At 37.8% G+C, this 16682-nt stretch overlaps 1 protein-coding gene and 2 non-coding genes across 7 annotated transcripts in view; all 3 read right to left on the bottom strand.

The window, feature by feature from the left end:
- Window positions 1-16682, bottom strand: part of SF3B3 (splicing factor 3b subunit 3) — a 36940-nt gene that overhangs the window by 19551 nt on the left and 707 nt on the right. For 3 of the 5 annotated variants that reach the window (XM_081508756.1, XM_081508760.1, XM_081508757.1), the window contains exons 2-10: window positions 14095-14232; window positions 12615-12941; window positions 11396-11568; window positions 10956-11097; window positions 8326-8438; window positions 6740-6877; window positions 5865-5968; window positions 3007-3172; window positions 2164-2259 (exon numbers count right to left, since the gene is read on the bottom strand). In XM_081508756.1, the coding sequence (XP_081364882.1) occupies window positions 2164-2259; window positions 3007-3172; window positions 5865-5968; window positions 6740-6877; window positions 8326-8438; window positions 10956-11097; window positions 11396-11568; window positions 12615-12941; window positions 14095-14164 (1329 nt within the window). In that variant the 5' untranslated portion in view covers window positions 14165-14232. Of the gene's footprint in view, window positions 1-2163; window positions 2260-3006; window positions 3173-5864; window positions 5969-6739; window positions 6878-8325; window positions 8492-10931; window positions 11098-11395; window positions 11569-12614; window positions 12942-14094; window positions 14264-14914; window positions 15020-16682 lie in introns of those variants that run through there. The other 2 variants (XM_081508758.1, XM_081508761.1) reach the window with 2 other exon arrangements.
- Window positions 7128-7218, bottom strand: LOC145516011 (small nucleolar RNA SNORD111). Its single transcript, XR_014061196.1, has one exon. It is a non-coding gene; the product is annotated as a small nucleolar RNA SNORD111 (small nucleolar RNA).
- Window positions 12251-12330, bottom strand: LOC145516012 (small nucleolar RNA SNORD111). Its single transcript, XR_014061197.1, has one exon. It is a non-coding gene; the product is annotated as a small nucleolar RNA SNORD111 (small nucleolar RNA).

Below are 16682 nucleotides of genomic sequence, written 5' to 3'. Positions count from 1 at the left end.
CTCTTCACCAAACAATTCAAGTGCCACATCCTTTAGAAAAAGTATTCCCTTATTTTCTGGGCTGGCAGTCATCTCTCCTTCCTATAAGTTTTCACAGGAATCACAATTGTCACCTCTTAGGACACTTACCTAAAAGTAATCTGAGGAACTGCTTTGTCCTTCCTACTAGATGTTTATGCCTCTTAATGTCAGAGTCAAGAATCCTCTGAATGTCATATAGACTCTCAAATGAGAATAAATGAAATATGTAAGATAAACTCAAAATGATCTAGAGAAAACAAGATGTGGACTAAACATTAACCGTCTATAATATCCTTGCATTTTTTCCTGTAAATCTAAAACCACCTAAGATAAAAATTTTATTAAATATTTTTAAATGATCTAGAGATAAAAAGGCAGCCTATCATACTGTGCAATTGAACAGTGGAACTACATTTTATAGGGAGAACACAAGTATATATATGAAAGGCATTTTATCCTTTTGTTGGTTTACTGATGTAATGGTAGTAGGAGTATCTGATCATGGTACCGGAGAATCCTGGAAAACTTCACCATCAATAAAATGTAAATGTCAAGTACACTACACTATCTGCCAGTGACCCCACTCAACTGAGACCATAATCTAGCTGAACAACAAGATTCAACAAATAGATACACAGGAACAAAGCAATGTCCAACAATTTAAAAATATTTTTGCATAACACAGATTTTTTAATAGAATTAGAAAAAATTAGGAGGTGGCAGGGGACTCAAAAACAATGATTCTTCATCAGGTCCTTTATCTCCCAACACCATACACAAAGTTTTCTGTTAATGCATGTATGCATTTTTTTGCGTTTGAGTGCTTACTTTCACCAGATCATCACTGGGATCCAATGAGCAGCAAGTAACTTATGAAGAACTATTGGTCTAAATTGGGTTCGAGTAACTGAAAATTTGGTGACCTGATGAATATTTGGGCAGTCAAAACTTTTTAAATCCCCTGAGATGGCAATATTAATAGCTAACGTTTATTGAGCCGTTACTATAAGCCAGAACTTGACCAAGTGCTTCATTTGCATTCTCACTTAATTAATACAACAATCTTTAAGGCAGGTGCTATTAAACCCATTTTACAGAAGAGGAAACAAAAGCTTAGCAAAAAGTAGAGCCAAAATTCAAAACAAAGGTCACCTTGCTTGTGTTCCAATAAAAATTTACAAAAAACAGGCAGTGGGCCTCTAAGAGCCTGGAGTTTCCCAACCCCAACCACTAAAAATAACTGCCATAGGAAGATTTATTTTATTCCTAACAAAATCAAGCCCAGGGCTTGCTAAAAGACCATGATGAGAAGAGGATATGGGATTTGAGAAGATAATTTTGAGTATCTATTTCACCTAAAAAGTCAAACAATAAAGGATTCATTAAATAAATTCTGATCTACCCACTGTGGAGGTATACTGCAAAAACATTAAAAATTGTATGACTTAAAAGCACATAGTAATAAGGAATAAACTTCTTTTGTTTTTTGTTTTTATATTTATACATTTGAATACAAAATTTATTATTTTCATTTTTCAAGTGTTTTCTTTTTCTATCAGGGGAAAAAAAAGACATCTTAAGGACAGTTGTTACTTGCTGTCAAATTGAGGGTAGTCTTTCTCTAGTGGTTTAGTCGCTAAGTCGAGTCCAACTCTTGTGATCCCATGGACTGTAGCCTGCCAGGCTCCTCTGTCCATGGGATTTCTCCAGGCAAGAATACTGGAGTGGGTTGCCATTTCCTTCTCTGGGATAAACTTCTTAAGATATAAAAATATATACTGTATTTAACAGTTTAAAATGTAAGTATATAAAAACTATGCAAAAAGACCAAGACTAAAATAAGATGCAGTAAAATGCGTCAGGCGGACTTCCCAACCTACACACTGTGGCGAGTGAACCTGGAACTAACAGGTATTTTTTCCCCTTTGACATCTATTTGCCAATTTTTTTAAGTGCCTATTGTGTTAACATGTTAAAGATTAGGAAATTTAAACTGTAAACTTTATGGAAACAGGAAGAAGAAAACATTTTTGTTTCATATAAACATTGACTACATCTTTGATCTCATCAGAATAAAGCCTTAGGCTGTTTGCCAAGGCTTCCCCCCAAACCCAGCATATGATCTAGAAATTCCAATCTTACCTCAAGTCCATGCCTTAAGACTCTCAGAGACGACCGCGGTCCCCTACCACAGGCCACATATAGCTGGGGAGTGTCTTCATTGGCCAGATCAGCTATCTGCACAAAGGGGGTAAATGTCTACTTGTGATACTTTTTCACACACAAACTTGATTATTCTCAGGGGGACAAACCACTTTTGAGCTTATTAGGCTTAAATATTACTATGGGCCCTGGGCACATGGAGTGAAAAAAAGACCCAATGTCCCAAAAAGCAAGCTGTTTGAAGCAGCAAGTTTTACGAACAAAAAAAACTTTTATCAGTTCTTTTTTTTTTTGGTCACACAGCTGCTGCTGCTGCTGCTGCGTCGCTTCACTCATGCCCAACTCTGTGCGACCCCATAGACGGCAGCCCATCAGGCTCCCCCGTCCCTGGGATTCTCTAGGCAAGAATACTGGAGTGGGTTGCCATTTCCTTCTCCAGTGCATGAAAAGGAAAAGTGAAAGTGAAGTTGCTCAGTCGTGTCCGACTCTTAGTGACCCCATGGACTGTAGCCTACCAGGCTCCTCCGTCCATGGGATTTTCACACAGCACATGGGATCATAGTTCCCTAACCAGGGATGGAACCTGTGCCCCCTGCAGTAGAAATGCAGAGTCTTAACCACTTTAAGCCCAAGGACTTATGTAAAGCCTTTTAACTCCCCGACTGCCTTCAGCTGCTTCACCTTATGCTCTGGCGAGTCCACGGACATGCTGCTGAACCTCTTAGATTAAGAGGTTAATTGGAATTAAAACTTTAAAGTCATTCATATTCAAAAACGGTAGATTAGTACTGCTCATTATGGAGTGACTGGAAAGATCCACACCTGGCAAAACAAAATGGGAGAGAGGCTGTCCAACTCATCAACCAACACAAGGTTTTTCAGTGGTCTTGGCTGAAAGAAGAATGTGTCTCCTTCTTCCAGAGGCATGGCAGATGAAAACTCAGGTTCTTCATCATCATCTCCAAGATGTGCGATTTGATATAAGTAACTGGGGAGAAGCAAAGATTTCAGGTAAAATATTTTCTATCTGAAGTACATTATAAATATAACACTTCCATATGTTATACATGAAAGCTGTCAAGAGAGTAAATCTTAAGAGTTCTCATCATGAGGAAAAAAAAATTTTTTTTCTATTTCTTTAATGTTGTATCAAATGACATGAACTGTGATAACCATTTCACGATGTAAGTCAAATCATTATGCTACACACCTTAAACTTATACAGTGCTGTCTGTCAATCTTATCTCTATAAAACTGGAAGAAAAAAAGGCCAATAAGCATTTAAAAAGTACTTTTCTGAAGATGTTTGCCATCAACATAATGCTCATAAGTCACTTTAATACTGAGTCAGTATCTACAGTTTGAGATCTCTGCTTATTGACTGGGGTTTTCTATATCTTTAAGAACAGGGTACATACCCAAAAGAATTCAAAACAAAGACTAAAACAGATATTTGCACACCAGCGTCCAATACTGCATTACTCTCAACAGCCAAAAGGTGAAAAGAACCCAAGTGTCCATTAACAGATAAATAGTATGTGGTACATACATATAGTGGGTTGTTATTCATAGATAAAAAGAATATAGAGCTGACACATGAACTCTGAAAATATGCTACATGAAATGAGCCAGATAGAAGAGAGTGACTGTGTGACTGCACTCAGGTCACCAGGGGCTAAGGGAAAGGGGCATCAGGAGTGACTCCTTAATGGGCACATGGGTTCAGTTTGGAGTGATTGAAAAAAAGTCTGGAAAAATGGTAGCAATGGTTATACAACACTGCAAATGTAATTAATGCCACTAAATTGAAAATGTTAAAGGACAAATTTTATGTTATACATATTTTACCACAAAAAAACAAAGATAATGGGTGCTAAAAAAACGAATGTTTAAAATCTATTTATTGATAGAAGAAAAATATTTATTATTCACTACTGTATAAAAATACATAACTTACAAAACACTATACACTATCATTTTTATACAAACATTTAAATATATATACACAGGAAGGCTACACACACAAAAAAATAGTATCTTTGGGCAGAAGGATTACAAGAGACATTTTTGCTCACATGCACTTTCCTAACTTCTCTACATTGGAAATTCCTAGTTAAGAAAACTAAAAAATTAGAAATGGGTGAAAATACTCATAATAATAGGCTAAGTTGTAAAAAGTGAGACAAAACAGGTATAAACTGGGAAAAGGAATAATAAAAAGACAGTTGTAATAAGCTCAATGAGGATGAGTTAAAGACATAAAGAAAAGGAGAACTGGAGAAATGGCAAAACTGGAATAGAATCACAGAATTCTAGACAACACTTTCATTTTCATTACACAGAAATAGCATTAGGTAAGTGTTCTGCATGCACTGGCAAAACCTGAACTAGAAAGTAAGACCATGGCATCTCATTTCATAAGCAATCTGGAGTTTTCAATACTGGTTTTAAATTCAAGGCCAGAGTAGAGTTCAGAGTTAATTCATTTGTCTATGAAAAGCCATCAAAGACTGTAACATAGAGATGAGGAAACGATTTCATCAGGGTTGTGTCTTGTTTGCTTAAAGAGATGACCCTCTATAAAGGTTGAGTTTTACAGGACAGACAATGAACTGCAATAAGCAACTAGGGAACAATTCAGACCAGTACCACAAAAAAGGAATACAAAAGTAATCATCAACTTGACTTTCAAATGAAAGCTGCAGAGACAGCAAAATTGAGACTGTACACTCAAGTTGCTGGAACTGACCCATAAGACATTAACAGAAATAGGAGGACGGCAAAACCCAGACATGGAAACTACCTGAATGTCCATCATCAGATGAATGCATAAAGATGTGGTGTATATATATGTGTGTGTACACACACACACACACACACACACACACACACACACACACACACACACACACACACACAACGGAATACTACTCAGCCATAAAAAAGAACAAATTAAGCCATTTGCAGCAACATGGATGCAACTAGAGATTATCGTACTAAGTGAAGTCAAAGGAGAAAGACAAATAGCATATGGTATCATTTATACGTGGAATCTAAAAATATGACACAAATGAACCTATCTATGAAACAGAAAAATAAAGAACAGACTGGTGGTTGCCAAGGGGGAGTGGGCTGGGGAGGGATGAAGGAGGAGGCTGGGGTTAGTAGAATGTAAGCTTTTATATATAGAATGGATAAACAACAAAGGTCCTGCTGCACAGCACAGAGAACAAAACCAAACACCCTAAAATAAACCATATGGAAAAGAACATTAAAAAAAAAAGAAATAGTAAGGTTGGAAAGATTGGTGATATGGCTAGGAAGCTGCTGCAGGGACTAATGAGTTTCAACTTCAGACTTGTACAAGTGAAGTGTCTATGGAACATCTATTTAATACTAAGTAGCTCAGCAAGTATTCATTCAATGAAATGTCCAACAAAAAGCTCAGGAGAGATTACTTCTAAAGCTACTTTTTGCAGCTATCCCACAGGTATTGATTTAAGCCACTAAAATAGAGGAAATCATCAAGAGAAAGAACATTAAAGGGAAGAGGGCAAAACTTTTGTTCTGAAGAACCTAAAACATTCTCAGGAAAAGCTACAAGGCCTTGAAACTACCTGTCTCTTTGGCCAACTTTTATAGTAACCAGGGTGAAGTGGGATAATAAAAGGATTACTCACTGGTTTCCAAATTCTGATGCTACGAAAAGGAAGCCTGTTTTAAGCACACACATGGCAGCAGCAACAGGCACAGTATCAAAATATTTGAGCCGGATCTCAGTAACCTGGAATGGAAAGAGAAAGATTCTAGTGTGCAGGCAAATGAAGCCACACCATGGAAGACAGTCCAGTATAATAAGACAATGTAATAAAGTCGCAAAAACAACCCTGTCCACATCCACACCAGGAGTCAGCAAGTGCAGTCCACAGGCCAGCTATGCAGCTCACACGCTCCCTATGCCTGCTTTCCTGCCCCAACGGCAGAGCTCAGTAGTGCAAACCGGGACCACAAGGCCCACAAAAGCTGCAAATGCTCATCACCTGCCCTTAAAAAGGAAACAAAAAACTTGCCAACTCGAGCTAAACAAGTATCTAAGAAATTGCTCAGTGCTCCTCCATGGGATAAAAGTGACAGATCTTGTATATTGCCAGTTTTCAGGACACATAGAGAGCTTTCTCTCATCATTCACTAGAAGCAGCATTACCCAGTCTCACATTATATGTAATCAGACCAAATATCTGTTAAGCAGAGGGAGAAAATTTACATTTATATTCCAGTTTCGAACTTTAAAAGCTTTAACACCTTAAGCAACTACTTTTTAAGGCTTTCTGCTCCCATTTTTTAAACTTGTAACTATCCTTTCTATTTCAGAGAGTAGTTGAAATGAACAGATGGCTTATAACATCACTCTGTAAACCTTAGATAACCATCAGTTTTCAAAATATGGTTATTTAACTAAAATTAGGATGAAATTGTAGCAAGTTTTATCAAATTAGACTCGTAACAGCTAACCTACTTTTTCATTTTTTTCCCCCCTCCTCCATGGTCTACTTACCATATCTTCATCTGTCTCCAAAGTGATCTTAAAGATATCTCCCTGTTCAGTTTGAGCCAAAAAGAAGAACATCGATTTGGTCTTATGGGTGGCAGAGCAGACAAAAATCATTCCTCTTTCAGGGTCATCCAGGTCGTTCTAGCAAAGTCAAGTACACAATCAACATCTTGGAAATTAGGATTTCTTTTCTGGAATTCAGCACCTTACCAATAAGGATCAAACAGGCCACCAAAGGCCTAGAGGCACCTGGAGTCTCTCCATGCAAGCTGTGACCCAGAGCAGCTTGCCAGCCACAGGACTATATAACACAATAAACAGAAATTCTTGTCTACTATAAATGCATAATAAAGCTTAGGTTTAAAAAAAAAAACACCACAATTCCACTCTACAGCCTGATCAGATTAATAAGGCAAAAACTATCTCCAGAGAAAAATATCAGAGAAGAGACATGAAATTTAAAGAATCATCATTTCAGGCTGTGAATAAGACTCTTACACGTTCACAGTACTATCCAAACCACCATCTTCAACCCTCTTCTTAATCAACTTGCCTGAATCCCAAAAGGCATCCCCCTCAGCTGGATTTTGTTTCTTTTAAAATGTTTCCAACATTCTGTATTTCTCTCAAGGGCAAAACATGATTTATACTTCTTTGTAGTCCCAAAGTCAAGTACAGCACCTGGCAGTCAGATGCTTAATAAATTTCTGACCTGCTAAACTTAATTACTTAACACCACTCCAAAAATTTAACTTGCTAATCTTACCAGATTTTCTAAAATTGATGGAATCTTACTCAAATACCATGCACTAGATAAACTAAGTCTTAAAAAGATTTAACCCCAGGACCTATAAATTAATATTAAAAAGATAAATAACTTGGGGTGAAAAGAGAGTCTGAGGAAGCAGAGATCAATGAAGATTACCCATGTGCTGCGGATAACTGAAGCTGGGTACACAGAACTTCACTCTAATCATCCCTCAACATCTGCAAGGGATTAGTTTGAGGAGGCCCCAGATAACAAAATCCACAGATACCCAAATCTCTTAAATAAAACGGGGCAGTACAAGGAACAGTCATAAAAGAGTCATGATCCCTACAACTTATCTTCAAATGGTCTTGCCTAAAAAAAACAGATACAAAAGAAAGAAAAGCCCAATGTAGCAAAGCAGTATTAATGAGTGAATCTAAGTGAAAGGTATACAGGAATTCACTGTTTGCTCCTTTTAGCTTTTTTCTATGCTGGAATGGGGTGGGGTAAGGGAGAATGAAAGACAATTTATCTCCAATGAATACACCTGGATTCTTCAAACTAGAAACTTTCAGGAATTTCAAATTGAAAATGTTCATAGGTTTTTCAAGAATGAAAATTGTTATCTGCTTCTTTAAAAACTGAAGTACAATCGACTTACAATATCACACTAGTTTCAGGTGTACAACACAGAATTGTGTCGATTTTCAATTTTCTTTCTTAGATTTTGTTTTGTTGTGCTAAAATACTTTACTGACTTTATTAAAAACACTTAATAAAAATTAAGTTCATTTCACAACATAAATATATTTTCTCTTATGGTTAACAAAGACCTTACCCGTCTCCTGGGAATTGGACAGCGGATATCCGGTTGGTCACCGAAGTTCTTATAGGTAATGTAGTTTTCGGAGCAGATCAGCACTCCACTTGGACCATCTGATCCCCCTGGAACTGTCAAGAGGAAACAAAAACCAGCAATGATATGACATAACCATGAATTTAACCTTCAATTCCTTCTCTCTTTCAGCACAACTTAAAGGTGCAGTGTGCCTGAAGGTGGTAACCATTCAATGTGCTTCTTTTCCGTAGTTACACTAGACAAGGATGGAGCACCATTTGGACACTCTTACATGGATATTCCATAGCAGGTTAAAAAATGAATGCCTTCATAAACCACTGCCAAGTTCCTTACCAAACCATCTCCTGGGTTCTCGACCTTAGAGAACATTGCCATCAACCAATAGACCAGGAAAAAGGAGGCCATCCTTCAATTCTCTCCTCTTCCACATTGGTCCTACCTCTTCAGCAGTCCTCATGCGGCAAATCTCTTTTGGTTTAATGGAAATGCTTCCTGACCTTACTACCTTCCATTCCGTTACCAAACTGTAATCAAGTGATCTTTCTAAAACATCCACCTGTAACAGGTCATTATTCTTCTGCTTCCTCCACCCTAGCTCTTTACCTCCAATGATCCAACCACAAGGAGCTTTCAGTTTTCAAGGAACCATGTTTTTTTCCTGCATTTGGGCTTTTGTGCATTCTGTTTCCTCTGCCCACAACAGAAACTCCTCCACCCCCACTACACCTAACTCCTAACTAGTTCTCAGTCCTCAGCTGAGAGCACTTCTGAAAGCTTTCTCTAATACATTGCCTTCCTTTTCCTGGTTAGGAACCCCTCCTCCATGCTATCATGGCATGTGGCACACTCTGGTAATTTTTGTGTTACTAGTATGTATTCACCATTATACTCAATTTTGTATAAAAGGAGACACCACAACAAATTTTTCACCATGTAGTCCCAGGGGCCAGCAGATTGACTTTGCACATAGTGATCATAGAGGTTCAGTGGGTTTGTTTAATGAATGAAATCCTTGTTAATGAGAAGTATAATAATACACTATAACAAATAACTAATATAATCTATCATATATGGATGTGAGAGTTGGACTATAAAGAAAGCTGAGCACTGAAGAATTGATGCTTTTGAACTGTGGTGTTGGAGAAGACTCTTGTGAGTCCCTTGGACTGCAAGGAGATCCAACCAGTCCATCCTAAAGGAGATCAGTCCTGGGTGTTCATTGGAAGGACTGATGTTGAAGCTGAAACTTCAATACTTTGGCCACCTCATGCGAAGAGCTGACTCATCTGAAAAGACCCTGATGCTGGGAAAGATTGAGGGCAGGAGGAGAAGGGGACGACAGAGGATGAGATGGCTGGATGGCATCACCGACTCGATGGACGTGGGTTTGGGTGGACTCAGGGAGTTGGTGATGGACAGGGAGGCCTGGCGTGCTGCAGTTCATGGGGTTGCAAAGAGTCGGACACTACTGAGCGACTGAACTGAACTGATTTTTAAAAATGCTTCTGCTTGGTATATACTCTCTTCCTAAGATTTTTTTTTTCTTTATTTGGCTGTGCAGCATGTGGGATCTAGTTCCCTGACCAGGGGTTGAACCTGGCCCCCAGCATTGGGAGTGTGGATTCTTAACCACTGGACCACCAGGGAAGTCCCTCTTCCTAAGATTTAATGCTCAAAGACAAGTGCTGTTTTATATTTTTCTTCTCCAAAATCCTACCCAACAACAGACATACTTCATTTTAGACATCAAATGCAAATGACTCGAGACAGAAAGGACTGGATCACCATCTTACATGAGCCTGATACAATTTAGATACCACAAATATAGTTGTCCTTTAGTCTTTTAATATAATGAATTAAACTAATATTTATTCTTCATGGTGAACCTCTTTGAGCTCCCACAAAAATCTTACTTTGCTATGATGCATATAAAACATTGTTGAATCTGATTTGCTAAAATTTAAGATTTTTGCATCTACCATCAAAGGATAACTAGGTTGCAAATTTTTCTTATTACTGTCCTTCCCCAGTTTTGGTACTGAAGTTATATTAAGCTCTTAAAGTGGTACAACCCTTTTTATTCTTATTCTAATCTCTCAAGAAATTTAAGATCCCTAAAAATTCTGAACCTTAAATCTTCTGAGGAAAAGAAACTTTTGATTATTGCCCCAGTTTTTTAAACAAATGCTGGTCCTTGAAACAAATTTAAGTTTTTAATTTCATCTTAGATCAATTTTGGTGACAGTTTTCAAAAATATTTCATCTAGGCTTTCAAACTGATGGACAGTTTTATCTTGTTTCATCCATAACACCTGTCTCTTCATAGAGCCAGATTTTTATTTTTGTAATGAAAGACTGACTACAATCAAAACACCAGAGCAACCAACAGAAATCAATACTCCAAGGTGACTGCTCTTTTCTTCTCTGCCGTATTAGAGGGTAAGAGTTAACCACCACATGAATTTCTAACCTCCCCAAAACATAGACAAGGCACTCAGGTTTACTATGAATAGATTATAGTTTCCAAATCCTATTAAGTAAACACCCCTAAGTTTGGGCATAAAATGGGCCAAGCAAAATGGTACAAAGCAAATCTAAGAAAACAGTACCTGTAATTAGGAAGTTTCCATGTTCCTCCAAAGGCTCACTGTATTTTCGGACTACGTGATTTAAACCAAGGTCTAATTCATAGAAAGTAAGCGTCTGCTGGGTATTAGCTGCTGCTTCCCCAGTTGGATCATTGTCTGCTTCCTAGGTAACAGCGGCACAAAGACTAATCAGTACCATAAAATACTGCCTTCCTCTCAAGGGAAAGAATGGTATGTCCCATCTTCCACTACCTCCCAATGAAAAAATATCCCAAATACCACTTCACCTCTTTTTTTCAGGGACCTTTTCCCAATAAATAACCTGTTTACACGGGGAGACTATTCAAATCAGAGCAAAAAATGCTATCATGTAGTCAGGTAAATTCTGAAACATTCCAAAGTATTTCAGAAAGGTATTTGGAATATAATAAAAAGAAAAATTGTGCGCTATTAAGATATACCTCATAATCCATTTCCAGACAAGCAAACATTGGATTTTCAAATCCCACATCTACTCCAACTACGTGATACACTAAAGTGTTTGCTTTGTGAGCCTCCAGTGGAGATGAAATGGTAAGTCGGGCTGCAGCATCTCTGTTCAAGATATACACCAATTTCTGTTTCTCAATGGCACCTGTGGATGGAGACAAAACATAAAAAAACTCCAGATAATGAAAACAGAGGTTACAGAACAGCTAGATTTACATCAAAATTATTTTTTTTTAATGTTTCATTACTTATTTATTTGGCTGTACTGGGTGTGGCATACAAACTCTTAGTTTCAGCATGTGGGATCTAGTTCCCTGACCAGGGATCAAACCTGCGGCCCTCTCATTGGGAGTGCAGTCTTAGCCACTGGACCACCAGAGAAGTCCCCACAATTATTTTCTAAATGATAGGCAGTACTAAACTCTACAAGTGCATTAACTTAAGATTTTGCTAACACTAGGAGCAAAATTTTACCCTTCTCGTTCTAACAGGGATTTTTTTTTTTTTAATTTGGCACTGCTGAGTCTTAGTTACAATATTCAAGATCTTCGCTGCAGCATGAAGGCCCTCTTCGGTTGTGGCATGTGAACTCTTAGTTGTGACGTGTGGGATTTACTTCCCTGACCAGGGATTGAACCCAAGTCTGCACTGGGAGCTCAGAGTCTTAGCCACTGGACTACCAGGGAAGTCCCCATAATAGGGATCTTAATATCCCACTAACTTTCCAAAAATTTTTATAACTAAACAAAAACTCATAAAATTGCCAGCTTTGTTCTCTGAATTAGATCTAATAATTTTGTGACTGGTCACAGAAGGTTGCCCTCTGGAAGCCTGATCAGATATGCAGAGTTTTCTTCAAGAGATTTATCAGAGAAGAGACATGGATGTAAATCATCACTTCAGGCTGATGAAAGCAACCATACTCTTTGCCTAATAATGTGAAAACTTTCAGCATAGTCTTTTTGCTACAGTTAAAGAAACCAAAAAAGACCCATTTCCAAGTAGTTAAGAAGTAGAAAAGGTGTGTTACAACTTTCCCCATTGTTAAAAGGGAAGGCAACTTTAAACACCCAAAATAATACAAATTTTATCCAGGTGAGTAATTTCTTGGTACTCTACCAAGATCACAGCATTGCTATTCTGTACTGAGCTTCTTTATGAATCAAAAAGCCAATAGAGTAAGTCACTCACTAATCATAACAGCTCGCCCTTTGGGATCCACAGCTAAGAACTGGCCAGGAACAATGCGGCGGCATCCACTCTTGCCAAAGGTTTCTTGGTGAATTTTCTCAAACATATTCTTAGATGGCTGGTATTCCAGGATAACAATCCGACCTGAGTCACTGCCAACCACAATGTAGTCTTTCGTGCCACCCGTCAACCTAAAGGCCATGAGCGACCGGATGACACCAAATACTTCCACAGTTAGTAGAGTGTGCACTTTGCCAGTGTTGGGATCAGGGCGAAGCAGCTCCAAGATCTTTCCTCGGGAAACAACAATTTCCTGTTGTTTGGTTCCTGAAAAAAAACACAAAATAAAGATCATGAACAGTAAGAACTAGTCCAAAAAGTAACCTTCATGGGTCAAAATGCTACTACACATAAATACAACTAAATAAGTTGGAGGCTTAGTATTTTAAATCAATTTATTCTCATTTAAAAGGTCCTTTTCCTAGAATTTAAAACATTTAACAAAAGTGGTATCAAAGAAAAGCTGATCATAAATGATCATGCAAGTTTTTTTAAAAACTTCTCTTAATTTGTCTAAGATTTGCCATCAATAAACATAATTGGCAATTGTCTACAAATGATATTAACATATAACATTTAGCTTCATAAAATTAAAAGTTACCAAAGGCTCTTTCTAGTCCATTTTTAAGGCTATTGTTCTAAGAAATCATAACTTTTTGTACAGTTAAATGCAGTGTCCCAAAGAACTTTCAAGGTTGCTGTCTAATATATGCTGTTTATTTCTAAAAAGCTCACTTGCTTTCAAAATTGCAATAAACACCTCCAAATGCATAAACAGCCAACTTGGACCCATCTCTCCCTGCTACTCATCTCCACCCTGATGAGTTGTCATCACCTTCAAATGTTGAGAATAACCAATTTCCTCCTTCCTCACACTCTCTGATCTCAAGTAACCTGCTATCAATGTTACTGTCACTTTCTCTGCCACCCAGGATGCAAACTCATATTATTCTATCTATCCTCACTGCCCCAGCACAGGTCTTCACTATCTAATGCCTAAATGGCCTCCTATCCTACCTGATATACGCCTACCCATCCCAATCCATTCTCATTTGCTCAATGCCCAGTCACTTATCAGGACACCTTACTTTCTAAAAGTTCTTTGGAAACGAGATAAGATCAATTACTTTAGAAACTGTAAAGCATTACATAAGTTAAAATGTTCTCTAACAATTAAAATTTTTTTTCGTAATTTGTTTTTTAAAAAAAGGTTTGATGTTGAAAAACCAATCTGAAGCATAAAACTATTAATATTTAAAATGTGAGGAATTCCCTGGCAGTCCAGTGGTTAGGACTCCTCGCATCCACTGCAGGGGGCACAGGTTCAATTCCTGGTCAGGGAACTAAGATTCAGCAAGCCGAGAGGTGCAGTCAAAAAAAAATAAAAATAAAAAAACCCACAAACTTTAGAGGAACTTACCAGAGAAGTTGCCATGAATGGCAAAGCTGATGCCAGTGGCTCGCTGCAAAGTCAAGTTGTACAGGAACATGGCGGCAGTAACAGTGAGCCACCCACAACTCCACAATTCAGACCTTGGTTATACCAAGTCAAAGCAAGCTAAGAGCACATAAAAGCAGAAAAATATCAGCTGTGAAATTGTTAACAGATACTTCTGTCTGGGAACTTCTAGTGAAGACAGCAGAACCACTGCAGTCAGGCTTACTGAGTAACAACATGCTTATAGTTAAGAGTGCTTTCTACACACAGGCACTATGCCCTATACACTCTGCTTTTAACCTCACAAGAAATACATAAAGTACATGATATTACACTAATTTTACAAGTAGGAAAATTAAGCTAAGAAAATAAATTGCTTGAGGTCACATGTAGTAAAAAACATTAGGGAGCTGTACTCTGTACCATTAATGCAACAGTGTTTATTTGACTTGTCATGGAAACGAAGTAGGTCTACATTTACTTCTATTTGAATAACTTCTACTTTCACATGGTTCAGAATTCAAAAGCACAGCAAAAAGCTCACTCCACCCATTCCCTATCTATTCAGTTTTCCTTCTTGGAGGAATCAATTTCACCAAGTTACATCTTGTCTTTCCAGATATTTTCTGTATGCACAAGAAGAAACATAATAATGTTGTATACTATGCCTTCATTTTTAACTAAAGATCATTGTACACTCACATAGTGCAACTGTTTTTTTTTAAATCATTTTACCTATCTTGGACATAGCGACAAACAAAAGACTTTCTCATTTTTATTTTACAGCTATGTAAAAGGATACAAGGATAAGTGTTCCATCGAATGGGTATGTAAGAATTCACTTGGCTAAAACCCTACCGATGAACATTCAGGTTCTTCCCAATCTCTTGCTAATACGAATATTGCTGCAAAGAAAAACCTTCATATATAGGTCGTTCATATGTGCATGACTGTATCTCTAAGATTAATTCCTAGAAGTGCAATTGCTGGACTGAGGGACTTACACATTTGCAATAATGATAGATATTGTCAAACTGCCTTTCAAAGAAACTCTGCCAATTTACATCCCCAGCAACGTGAGTTCCTAATTTTCCACAACCAGACTTTTGCTAATCTAATAGATAAAAATACTTCACCTGCATCTCTTATAGAGCTCTATATTTACATTACTAGAAACTTAAACCCATTGTTCAGTTGCTAAGTCGTGTCCCACTCTTTGGGACCCCATGGATTGAAGCACACCAGGTCTCCCTGGCCTTCACTATCTTCTGGTGTTTGCTCAAACTCATGTCCTTTGAGTCGGTGATGCCAATTTTTAAGTTTAAACCTACTCACTACGAAAAAACTAAAAACTGAACTGTCACTTCAGGAGGAAGCCTCCCCAAAGGAGTACACAATCACAGAAAAGGATTCTTCTCATCAGATAGAACTCAAAACTGCAAACTGATGTACCTCTACCATAGAAAAATCACCAAAATCTACATCTATACACACCTACTGCTAGAAAATAAACTGACCTACTTTTCCTCACTCAGGGACAAAAGCAAGGAATCTCAAGAAATTCAAAGTGATCACTGTGTAATTAACACATGAGTTTGGTTTTGTTAAATGAGAAAAGAGAATTATGAATAAACGTCCTCACAAATAATAACCATTTATGGGCTGGGCAAGAGCAGGGGCTCTTGTCTCTCTGGGCTACCAAAGAGAGGAAAAGACACTCCAGTCTGAAAACAGGTCCTGAGAAATACACATTTTCTTACTTGAAACCCAGGAACATCTTTATTGTTCTAGGATCGTAGGGAAAAAAGGAAAAGGCCTGAGGTGAAATAACCGAGTTGAAAAATGACCTACAAAAAGAAAAACGGAGGAAAAAAAACTACAGACACGAAGACATAGATATACACACTCAGAAGGGCTTAGACACTGAGAAAGTTCCAAGGAAAGTTGTGCTCAGCTAAAGGTCTGGGTGGAAAATAGACAATGTGTTCCAATTGCTGTCAATCAAAAAATAGTAAATGCATTACCATATGTAAAATAGATAGCCAATGGGGAATCTGCTGTATGGCTCAGGAAACTCAAACAGGGGCTCTGTATCAACCTAAAGGGGTGGGATGTGGAGGGAGATGGGAGGGAGGTTCAAAAGGGAGGGAATATATATATCTATGGCTGATTCATGTTGAGGTTTGACAGAAAACAGCAAAATTCTATTAAGCAATTATCCTTCAATAAAATGTTAAAAAAAAAAAGTAAATGTGATTCTCAGCTACAACTTATTCTCTTGCATCTTGCTGTGATTATAAAATCTCAAATAATTTCAAAATTCCAGTTATCAACAACAGAATTCACAACGAAACCCCTATCGTGTTGTCAACACGATCCACGTGGTAGGACTGACTGACTGAAATTTTTTAGAAAACAAATCGAGGAAACCACGGGCCATTTCTGAAACCTGGAAAAGCTCCCCCCAGGCTACCTTTCATTCTTCATAACTTACTGAGGAGCTCGGCCTGTTTTCCAGTTGCTTTACAATTGATGCCATCCATTACTATCTTTAGAAATCACGTTCCCCA

This window comes from Giraffa tippelskirchi, chromosome 7 (assembly GCF_054371585.1).
Source record: "Giraffa tippelskirchi isolate mGirTip1 chromosome 7, T2T-mGirTip1v1.2.pri, whole genome shotgun sequence".
Lineage (NCBI taxonomy): Eukaryota > Metazoa > Chordata > Mammalia > Artiodactyla > Giraffidae > Giraffa > Giraffa tippelskirchi.
This window is presented reverse-complemented; position numbering and strand designations above follow the sequence as displayed.